We start from the raw sequence: 12,507 nt of genomic DNA, 5'->3' as shown, positions 1-12,507 counted from the left end.
ATAACTGAAACCACAGGACTCAAGAAAGAATTGTAGAGAAAAGTGCTAAATTTGGGGATCTGGATTCTAATTCCAGTTCTGCCACTAACTACCTGTGTGAGCTTAGGTGATTCACTTGACTTTTCTTTGGGATTTAGCTTCCTTATCTGCAAAATTGTGTATATGGAAGTGAGGGTAGGAGGGAACAGGTAAGTTGAGGTACCTTATATCTCAAAATCTATGATCCTAAAATATCATTAAAATGGTTGACTCTGGGATAAAAATTAGGTAGGAATTCTACATCAAAAGTGGGACTAATGATTAGAAAAACAAGGAAACATTATTTCTAAATCTCTTTCCTGGGTCTTAACTGCTTAAAATACATCAATTATGAAGTCTTATTTGCATTATTTCCCCCCCAGATTTATTATAAACTTACTTATAAACTCCTGATGGGCACATAGACAAGGGTGGGAAGTTGGTGCTACTTTTTTGTCTATTCATAATTTTTTTCATAATTTACTTCTGTTTACACAGTTCTTTCTCTACCCATAGTATGGACTTTTCCATACATTTATAAAAATATTAAAAAAGACTCTTCTCTTTGAAAAATTCAGGTACAACTCTATAGTTAGATATTTCATTTCAGAGAAGTATCATTTCTTTCCTTTCTATAAACTAAATTAATATTTATGACAAGAGCTTTCCTCTAATAGAGTATGTTATCTATGTCTTCTGAGAGGCTAATTCTATTATGACCACTGCCCACCTGCTCCAGCCCATATGCTTTTCTTACCCTCTTCTCCAGGTCCTCAATTTCTCAAAGAACTATAGGAGATTAGCAGAGTGTAATTTCTCCTTACAGGAATCATATTTTCTTTCCCTCAAAAGGTTATCCTTTCATAAGTTTTCAATGACCTTACTCTTTATTTTCCTTTTCTTGGTCTCTTATACACTCTAAAACCATAACTATAATTAAGCATCATATTGGGAAATCACCAATCCACCATTACAGTGATATCATGGAACCAGAATGATACAATTTAATGAAGAGTTTAACAAATTCAATCTCAGTTTCTTTAAAAACACAGAACAAAAACAGGAACAAATCTTTCCTTATGATTTATTTACAATTGCCAATTCTGAACAATATAGGCATTTAGAATTACTTATTCTAATGGCTCTAATTGAAAGTGGAATTCAGAAAATATGAAATAAGTTTATTATTAAACAAAAGTACAATTAAGTAAATCTACTATTAAAAATATAATGTAATACACTTCAAATACAAATATTAATGAGTCTCAGCTTATATGTCACTGTTCTCTATTTTTGTAAAAACTTTGACAAAAACATCCTAAATAACCACCTAACTTTCTTTGCATCCACAGGATCAGCAGATGGGAGCAAACCAACAAATATTTATTTAGTGCCTGCTCTTTATGAGGCACAGTTCTATATTCTAAACATAGAAATAGAAAGAATGAAAAATCTCTGCTCTCAAAGTTTAAATTTTAACAGGAATTAAACAAGAGAAAATATGAAAAATAAAGGAAAGAAACCTTTCACTTATAAAGTTACAATGACTATAGTAAGAGATCTAGAAAGTAAATGCAGAACAATGAAAAGACTTGAGAGAATAGCAGATAAGATTTAAAAAAAGGCAGGATTGAATGGAGACTGAAAATGTGGATTCAAAAAGAAAACAGGTCGATTACTATTTGCAGAAGAATAACTTCGGGGGGAGGGGCAGAGCCAAGATGGTGGTATGAAGGCAGCATTTCCCAGGAACTCCTTCCCCCCCTCCTCAAACTCTAAAAGCCAACAAAGTATAAATCTAGCTAAAATTTAGAGGGGCAGAACCCACAGTAAGACTGAGTGAACTACGTTTTTACCCTGAAGAGATGATGAAAAAGGGTAAAAACATCACTTGTACAAAAATATTCATAGCAGCCCTGTTTGGGGTGGCAAAGAATTGGAAATCAAGTAAATGTCCTTCAATTGGGGAATGGCTTAGCAAACTGTGGTATATGTATGTCATGAAACATTACTGTTCTATTAGAAACCAGGATGGATGGGATTCAGGGAAGCCTGGAGGGACCTGCATGAACTGATTCTGAGTGAGATGAGCAGAACCAGAAAAAAACACTCTACACCCTAACAGTAACATGGGGGTGATGATCAACCTCGATGGACTCACTCATTTCATTAGTGCAACAATCAGGGACAATTTGGGGCTACCTGCAATGGAGAATACCATCTGTATCCAGATAAAGAACTGCAGAGTTTGAACAAAGTTCAAGGAATATTCCCTTTAATTTAGAAAAAAAAAACAAAAACCCTGATATCTTATTGTCTGATCTTGTTATCTCTTATACTTTATGTTTCTTCCTTAATTAAGGATATGATTTCTCTCTCATCACAATCAATTTGGATCAATGTACAATATGGAAACAATGTAAAGACTGCTTTCTGTGAGGGGGGGAAGTAAGATTGAAATAAATCTTTAATTAAAAAAAATAGAAAGACTGAGTGATACATTTTCCTAGTCCAAGATAATTTAGAAGTTCCTCAGGAAAGGTGTGCCTCACCAGGACCAGGGGTTGGGAAAAAAAGCCTCAGTCACAGCACAGCACAGCCCAACCCAGAGATCACTGGCAATAGCTTGAAGGGGTAGTGAGAGAACTCTGCTACACCAAAATCAGTGTGGAGTAAAGAGCATGGACCACAGAAGTATAAATTCTCTGCACCTCAGTTTCCCTTATCTGTAAAATGAGGAGGATGGGACCAGATGACTTTTAATTTTTCTTCAAACTCTTAAAATTCATAGAATCTTTTTTTTTTTTTTTTGCTAAATATATCCCAAAGTGAGCTTTGTGAACTTTTTGGCAACCTAAGAAAGGCAAACTATTCAAAATTACTAGACTGAAAAAAATGTCATTGAATGTAGTTTTAAGAATCATCTATATGAGCAAAGGAATAAATAGATAACATGACTAAAATGGATAAATTTTGCATTCACTCATTTTAGAGTGATTTTTATGCAAGAACAATTTTAGCAATGTAAATTTTGCTATTTTGTTATATACAAATACGTTCTGATGGTGATTAAGAAAGGAACTGTGCAGTATTTCCTAGTTTAGCATGATAAAGCCTAAGACAATTATGAGTATATGCATGGAATTCCAAAAAAGGGCCACAGGCATTTCTAACTACAGCCTGAAGTAGACAGCTATCTTAACCTCTTTAACAACTACCCAAAGACCAAAATTTCTACAGTTTAAGTACCTGCTAGATACCAGGCATTGTGCTAAGACTGAGGTCTGAATATAAAAGTTTATTTAAAAATAACAAGCAATAAGGCACAGTAAGACAAAAGTTAGCATTAAGAATAATTTTTTTAAATGAAAAAAGATCACAGAACCTCACTGACAGCTTACCTTTACAGCTAATATTTTTCCACTTGGGACATGATAAGCTCTGGAAAAGGAAAAAAATTAAATAACTTTAAAAAAATAGCTTATTGGCACATTATAAGTTAATTATCATATTTATAAAAATATGCATTGATGGATTTTCAAGACACATTAACAATGATAAACATCATTTATTGAGAACTCCTTCTGTGTGAAACTGTACTAAACCCTCAATAATGTGGGATAAAAAGTAAATTTGTATTGTATGTTCCTAACTTTCAGTACTGTGATTTCAAGACATGGTTTCATCAGTGAGACTGATTTTCCTGATGTAGAACACAAGTACTGCCTTTCTTAGTAGATGCACTTTACAAGTGCATATGGATTTTAAAAAATGATCTTTACTTGATAGGAAGAATTCTGATGAAACAACATATATATCCACACAAAATTTTTAATGTTTTATTCTGTAACATACTCAGAAATGCTGAATTTCTGCAAAAATAATATCTGATAAGTATATACCCTGATTAAAACCATCAGTTGATTGGAAGGAAAAAGTGGTAAGAAAAAAGTAACAATGAGAAGAAAAAGAGAAGTTATTTACATAGGAACAAAATAATGGAGTGATGAGCTAAAGAATGGTAAAATAAAAATAAGAAAAAATTGTTTAAAGAAATGCTAGAGGGGCAGCTAGGTGGCACAGTGGATAGAGCACCGGCCCTGGAGTCAGGAGTACCTGGGTTCAAATCCAGCCTCAGACACTTAATAATTACCTAGCTGGGTGGCCTTGGGCAAGCCACTTAACCCCATATGCCTTGCAAAAACCTAAAAAAAAAAATGCTAGAAAATAGAGCTTCCAGAAACTAGACACATACACACAAAAAAAATCACACTAAGAACTTTTATGTAATGTGACTTTTTGTACCTAGACAGCATAAAATTCTTATTCTAAAAACATTCTATAGGCACCATATTCCAAAAAGCAATGTGGCTTATTTAAAAATTTCAATACAAACAAGTTATCTCAAGCCACTATAAAAAAAAAAGAAGGAAATTTGTTTCCTTAAACTTAAAATCTTGTAACATATAAGAGTTTATACATGATCCAGAGTAGCCTGTTCTTCAGATCTTTAAGATTGGTATAAGATGCCTAACAAACATTTGTAAAATCACTTCATTGCAATCCCAATATTTTAATTGGTACTGTCACATCAGCCATATTGGATCTTTCATCTATTCTACATGTGTCTGGTATGTATTAATGTGTCACACACACACACACACACACACACACACACACACACACACACTTGTCTTTTCTTTCTTTCTTTTTTTTTTGCAAGGCAGTAGTTAAGTGGCTTGCCCAAGGTCACCCAGCTAGGTAATTATTAAGTGTCTGAGGCTGGATTTGAACCCAGGTACTCCTGACTCCAGGGCCGGTGCTCTATCCACTGTGCCACCTAGCTGCCCCTCTTGTTGTCTTTCCAATTAGATTAAAGCTTTTTTACTTTCTCTTCTTATTCCCAGCACTTAGCACAGACCCTAGCACAACTAAGTATTTAATAAATATTTCCTGATTGCTTCTAAAAATAATGTACATTTATTTCCTGCAAACCCAAACTATTAACACAAATTTCCACTTTAGGGCAGAGAGATTTGCCAGATTTTTCTGAAGGGCAGGCATTTTTAAAAGTTAGGTTAATGATTTTTGGTGGCAAAACTTAACTGGAAACAACCTGGCTTATTGTTTTAAAAATCAAGAAGAGATAAATATTTTGAAAAGATATGCTACCAAATGGTAATGGCAAGAAGTATGAAGGGCATAAACTGACTGCAGAAGTTACAAGTGAGGCATTTTCCAGGAGAATAAACATAAAGGCTGTAAAAAGAGAAATATGTGACTGGAAAAAAGAATGGTCAGGTAGCAAAAGCAAAGGATAACCATTAACTCCAGTGGTAACGCCACTTTATCAAAAGAACATAAAAGAAATCTCCATCAGATGCAATGGAACCCTAGTAGTGAATTTAGGAGAGGGAGTGAATAAGAATGGCACACATGGGCAGGTATGGATGTCCTCTGTATCAGTAGTTTGTCTACATCACATCACATGTATACATCACTGAAATTCTGCTAACCTCAGGACTTAACTTGTAATGTCTTGATTATTTAAGTAACCAATATAATTGTAAAATGTTGGACATGCTACTAACACTAATTCTATGATGTCATAGATACTTTAATAGAGGAATTCCACTGTTAATACAAACTAACAGCAACACTTGGAGATGATCAACTATGATGGACTTGTTCATTTCAGCAATACAATAATCAAGAGAATTCTAAAAGACTTGTGATGGAAAATGCCATCCATATCCAGAAAAAGAACTATGGAATTTAAATGAAGACCAGAGCTTACTTTTTCAATTTTTTAAAGTTGTCTTATGTATGTCTTTTTTTCTCTCTCTCTAACTTTTTTCCCACTTGAATTTGATTCTTCTTTTGCAATATGATTAATATGGATATATGTTTAGCATGGTTATACATGTATAGCCTATTAGATTAGATTGCTTTCTGTCACGGGGAGGAAGGGGAGAGAGAAAAATGTAAAAATCAAAATGTTGCAAAAAAAAAAGATTGCTGAAAACTACTGATGCATGTAGTTAGGAAAATAAATAAATAAAGTATTTGAATTTAAAAAGAATTCAAGTATAAAGTTATATCTCACAATATGTTAGAAAAAAGTATACTTACAAAACAAATCGATTTGGGAGTGATTATTCAAATTTCTGTAATATACTTTTGAGTTATAAAAGATTTATTGTAACATTTTGTTAAATACTGAGCACTTCAAGGGTGCATAAAATGTGATTCAAGGGGCGGCTAGGTTGCGCAGTGGACAGAGAACCGGCCTTGGAATCAGGAGTACCTGGGTTCAAATCCGACCTCAGACACTTAATAATTACCTAGCCGTATGGCCTTGGGCAAGCCACTTAATCCCATTGCCTTGCAAAATCTAAAAAAAAAAAAAATGTGATTCAGGTCACAAAGATTCAATACCATACAAGTTTTCAGGTACAGAACATACCTCAGATTTGTAGCTTATGCAATAAAATCAAATTCAACAAATAAATGAATGTCAATCATGTGCAAGTCACTGAGCTAAGCTATACAGAAAGATAATAAACCTCTTCTTAAGAAATGACAACACATAAGAGGGGGAAAAACACTTTTACAAATAACCATGGCACAAAGAGGACTAAGATGCGTACATCAGAGTGTTGGAGAGAAAGTTCTGTAATATATTTGAAGGAAGAAAGATTCATTTCATCAGAAGACACGGGCAGGAAGAATGTGAAGACTTCCTGGGAAATAAATCTTCATGTTGTACCTTCAAGGTAAGAATGTATTGGGGCGGTTAGGTGGTGCAGTGGATAGAGCACTGGCCCTGGAGTCAGGAGTACCTGGGTTCAAATCCAGTCTCAGACACTTAATAATTACCTAGCTGTGTGGGCTTGGGCAAGCCACTTAACTCCATTTACCTTGCAAAAAAAAAAAAAAATATATATGAATGTATTTCAACAGATCAGAGTATCCCAAACTTAAAGTTGGAAGGGTCCTTAGCTGCTATCTAATCAAATCCCCTCATTTTGTAGAAGAGGAAACTGAAGCTCTGAGGGGGTTTCCTGACTTTATTCAGGATTGCACAACAAGGTGGTGTTAGAGGCAGGATTAGAACCCAGGAGGAGTTTCTGACTCCAAGTCCAGCACATCATTCACTCTGCTATATTGCTCTCTGGAGAAGATGGAAAGAGGCAGCTGTTTCAGGAATATATTTCTAGAGTATGTATAGAACAATTTTTAAAAAAAATTTTTGTTAATGCATATTTTAACCATAGTTACTGCTTAATAATCCCTGCCACAGTACCCTATGAGAAACAATATAATACACTAGACATAACACTGGACTTGGTGGCTATAAAACCAAGTTCAAATACTGTTTCTGATATTTACTAGTGGTATGACCTATGGCAAAAGACTTAACCTTCAGTTTCTAACTATAAAAACCACCTGCACCATTTATTTCACAGATAATATATGTAAACTGTTTTGCAAACTTCGTTCTACACTATATCACCTCTTATTATCTTTTTTTCCTTAACTGAATAATAGAAAAGTTAAACAAAACTGACAGCTACAATGACCAAGAATGACAGAGTGAGTAACATTATGCATCCTTGGCATGATACCTTTTAATAGAGAGGAAAGGAGCATGTCCCAACATCAGTCATCTTAGAACCAATATTGCTGCCTTTTAGTGTTTTGTTTTGTTCATTTATTTATATTTAGCATTATATATATTCTTCTGGTATTGATTTCTCCACTCTGTGAAGTCTTTCCACACTTCTTGGAATTCCTTATACTGTTATTCCAAACATTGCAAAATCATTCTGTTCTATTCATATATAACAATGTGTTCATTTATTCAACCCAAATGATGGGTTCCTACTTTGCTTCCAGTTTTTGGCTTCTAGGAAAAAAGAATTCTATGAATATTTACTATATAGTACCTGTACATAGTTATTTCCTTAAGGAAATTTAACTCATGGTGTATATACAATTTCATTTACTATGCTCAGCAGCTCTGGCAGAAGAGTTAATGTGAAATGTGATTCAAAAGAATAGTTACTGTACTTGCATATAAATGCAAATAATGTGACGTTAGACTATGATATCATTCCTTCTGTATTCCATTAACTAATGCTAACTTACTCTAAACTTGAATGTTAAAACTACCTATTGAGAATGATAATGTGAAGGTAAGACAATTGAACAGATCAAGATTCAAGAGTAAAAAATTGTAAAATGATGTGGTTACTCTGAGTAACAAGAGTACAAAACATCTGGACTTTTGAGATAAACAGTAGTGATAAGAATATGATCAGGAGATAGTCTAATATATACTGTACTGGACAGTTTGGCAACTTAATTAGCTTGTCAAGAAAGCTGATCCCTTTTCCAAAAGAGAGATCTCCTGTTTCCAAGTGAATTAAAAGGAAAGACTTGATGATTTAATTATGATGCACGCCAATTCATCCGTGGAAGTTTGGGTTGGATTTCGAGCAATGAAGAGATCCCTGGTTTGGTTTACAGTGCATTGACAGTACCAATTTAACATTTAATTATCATGGAGAATTGGATCACAAAGATGATGCCAGGCAGATGGGCTGAATATATCCCTCAGCTTTGCAAATGGCATACTACTTGGGAGAAAAGGAACTTGTTTACTTTAGACTGATACGGCATCTCAATTGTCTTGACCTTCCTCAACACATTAACTGTAAAGTGATTAATGAAGTTTGAATAGAAGCTTTGGTTACACCAAAAGACAACTGTACACCTCTTCCGTGTTTTAATTAACAGCTAACACTTCAAATTAGTCTGTAGTTGCCACGGTAATTACCTGTTCCAATGAGTATATGGGGGAAACATTTTTTATAAGTTTTTTTTTAGTACCCAGTCCATTTCCTTTATTAATTCAATTGAACAAACATTTAAATATCTACTACATATATCAGCCACAGTGCTTGGTAGAGAAGGTTCAAAGATAAGGTCCCTCCCAATAAGGAGTTTATATTTATAATATGTATTCAGAGAATGAAATTTAAAAGAGGGTAAATATATATTTATAAACACATATATACACATTCACATATACTATAGTAAATAGTAAATAATTTTAATGACTGCAGGGAGAACAATAACAACTTGAAGGATCAGAGAAGGAAATGGTTCTTGAGCTAAGCTTTGAAGAGAGACAGGGATTGCAAGTGGTAGAAGTGAGGAAGGAGTACATTTTAGGTAAAGAGGACAAACTATGTAAAATAGAGGCTCTAATCTAGGGATGTACAACCTGTGAATTCATTTAACAAAGTATTTGATGCTGGGGGAGGGTTGGCAGTGGGGAAAGATGGAGGGAAACAACTACATACTAATTTTCATTAATTATTGGTTTTTGTAATTTTATATATATATTTTTATCTTGTGCACTTTAAAAACATGATTCTGCAAAGGGTTTCGTATGCACCATCAGATTGCCAATGGGGTTCAGAATATGAAAAAGAATTAGAATGCCTGTTGTAACAGTAAAGATGGAATGGTCATGGATAGAGAATAGGAAATAGTAAAATCTAGCTAGAATGAAGAGTTGGTAAGGGAAAATAATGTAAAATTAGTCTAAAAGATAATTAAAAGTGGTTTATAAGTCACTGAAGTGTTTTGGGCAGGGGTCTGACAAATTGAAAGGTGTTTTAGAATTATCACTTAAATAGCTGTGTGGGAGGTTGGACTGGAGAGAGGAAATGCAATTGATTACTATCATACAGTTGAAAGAGATGAGGACCTGAAGGTAGGACATCATGAATAAGGAGGAGACAAAGGTGAAATGCTATGGAGGCAGAATTGATAAGACCTGACAATTGATTGGAATGTCACTGATTTTATGAAAAAATTTCCAGTTCTCATAATTAAGTCTGATATATTAGCTGTTGTCACTTATAAGGTAGGAAACAAGTATTTATTATAAGCACTTTACTATCTCATTTGATCCAAACAACAAGCCTGGATGGTAGGTACTTTTATTATCATCCTCATTTTACAAATAAGGAAGTGAAGCAGAGAGAAGTTGTCACACAATAAGTGTCTGAGGTTATGTCTGGAATAGGGTCTTGCCAACTTGAAGTCTACCATCTGATTACCTAGTTTTCCATTAACAAGAGGGACTCTAAATACTCATTTCTAAAATATATAGAGAGGATGAAGCCAAGATATAGGGTGTGGAAGCAGGAATTCCCAAAAATTCTTTCCCAGAAAACTCCAAATACCATAAAATTATGACTAACCAAATTCAAGAGTGGCAGAAAGCACACAAAGACTGAGTGAAACAATTTTCTAACCCAAGACAACTTAGTAAATCCATGGAAAAGATCTGTTCCATGGGTACTGGGGTTGGAAAGAGCCACACAGTGCAGCTGGGGCCATAGCAATGCCACAGGAGCAAACTAGCTCCAGCCTTCCAGGAACAGTCCACAGGGCTCCTGGATCCCAGCAGCAGTAGTGGTTTCCATTACTCTTGACCCAGGGATCACACCAGAGTGAATGACGTGCCCAGGCCAGTGCAGACCTCAGGGCAGCCCCTTTCTGGGGAACCTGCAGAGTCACCCAGCAGCTGATTCCAGAGCCTGAGTTCACAGACTGTAAGGGGATGGGGAGAGACTGCAGAGGTCTCTCTGCTATCCCCAGGGCAGGACTCTACTGTTTGCCCACACTTAGATCCAGGTCGCAGTCTGGGGTCCCTACTACCATAGTGGAGTAGGAACCCTCCTCACAGCTCCAGGGCAGGGGGGTGTGTGGTCAGGAGAGCAGTCAGAACCTCTCATAAGACTAGAGGAAGGTGGGGGGAGGGGGTGTCCCAAAAACCAAAAGCTTTGTAAGTGTATTAAAATTAGGTAATTAAGGTAATTAGGTAATTAAGAAACAACAGAAAAAGAAGAATTTGACCATAGAAAATTACTCTGGCTCTAAGGAGGATCAAAATACACACTCAAAAGATACTAAAGTCTAAGCTTCTGCATCCAAAGCCTCCAAGAAAAATAGGAATTGATCTCAGGATAATAGAAGAGCTCAAAAAAAGACTTAGAAAAGCAAGTAAGAGAAGTAGAGGAAAAACTGGGAAGAGAAATGAGAGCGATGCAGGAAAATCATGAAAACCAAGTCAGTAGTTTTGTGAAGGAGATACAAAAATTGTTGACTAAAATAATATGTTAAAAACCAGTTTAGGTCAAATGTCAAAAGCAGTTCAAAAGATCAATGAGGACTAGAATGCCTTAAAAAGCAGAATTGAAATAAAAAAGTTCTCTTAAGAAAATAACTCCTCCAAATGTATAAGAGAAGCTGATGACTTAGCAAGAAATCAAGATATAATAAAACAAAACCGAAAGAATAAAAAACTAGAAGTAAATGTGAAATATCTCAATGGAAAAACAACTGACCTGAAAAACAGATCCAGAAGAGACAATTTAAACATTACTGGGCTACTTGAAAGTCATAAGCAGAAAAAGAGCCTCGACTTCATTTTTCAAGAAATAATACAGCAAAATTGCCGATATCCTAGAAGTAAAAGGTAAAAATAGAAATTGAAGGTCACCTCCTGAAATAGCTTCTCCTCAAAAACACTTCCCAGAAATATTATAGCCAAATTCCAGAAGTCCCAAATCAAAGAGAAAATATTACAAGCAGCCAGAAAGAAACAATTCAACAACCATGGTTTGCATACAGTCAGGATTACACAGAATTTGGCAGTATCTACATTAAGGGCTCATAGGGCTTGGAATATGATATTCTGGAAGGCAAAAAAAGTTTGGATTACAACTGAGAATTGACTACCCAGCAAAACTGAACACACTCTTTCAGGGAAAAAGATGGATATTCATTCAAACAGGGGACTTTCAAACTTTCCTATTGAAATGACCAGAGCTGAACAGAAAATTTGATCTTCAAGTACAGCACTCAGGTGAAGCATGGAGAGGGTGGACAGGAAGGGCAAATTATGAGGAATTTAATGATGTTGAAGATGATACTGATAACCATATGAACCTTCTCATTTATAAGAGCAGTTAGAGGGATATATATATATATATATATATATATCCCTCTAACTGCTCTTATAAATGAGAAGGTTCATATGGTTATCAGTATCTCTATATCTATATCTATCTATCTATCTATCTATATATATATATATATATATATATATATATAGAGAGAGAGAGAGAGAGAGAGAGAGAGAGAGAGAGAAAGAGAGAGAGAGAGAGACAAGGCCCAGGAGGGAGATGAATATAATGTTATAATAAAGTATAAAGATAGAGTCAAAGAATGAAGAAGAAATGTCCTCAGAGAAAGGGAAAGGAGAGCTAAGATCTAGTTTAGAATGAACTAAGAATGTAAAAGAATGAGCTAAGATTGTAAAGGAGTCAAGAAAAATCTTTTGTAATGGAGTGGAAGGGGGAATGAGTGAATCTTCATTCTCATCAGAAATGGCTCAGAGAGGAA

General features: G+C 34.9%; 1 protein-coding gene across 4 annotated transcripts in view; it reads right to left on the bottom strand.

The window, feature by feature from the left end:
- MAP2K5 (mitogen-activated protein kinase kinase 5) overlaps positions 1–12,507 on the bottom strand; it is a 297,906-nt gene that overhangs the window by 184,096 nt on the left and 101,303 nt on the right. For all 4 annotated transcript variants that reach the window (XM_074234472.1, XM_074234473.1, XM_074234474.1 and 1 more), the window contains one exon: positions 3,420–3,459. In XM_074234472.1, the coding sequence (XP_074090573.1) occupies positions 3,420–3,459 (40 nt within the window). The remainder of the gene's footprint in view (positions 1–3,419; positions 3,460–12,507) is intronic.

Source organism: Macrotis lagotis, chromosome 4, assembly GCF_037893015.1.
Source record: "Macrotis lagotis isolate mMagLag1 chromosome 4, bilby.v1.9.chrom.fasta, whole genome shotgun sequence".
In the NCBI taxonomy this organism is placed as follows: domain Eukaryota; kingdom Metazoa; phylum Chordata; class Mammalia; order Peramelemorphia; family Peramelidae; genus Macrotis; species Macrotis lagotis.
The sequence above is the reverse complement of the archived record's forward strand: the minus strand, read 5'-3'. Positions and strand labels throughout refer to the sequence as shown.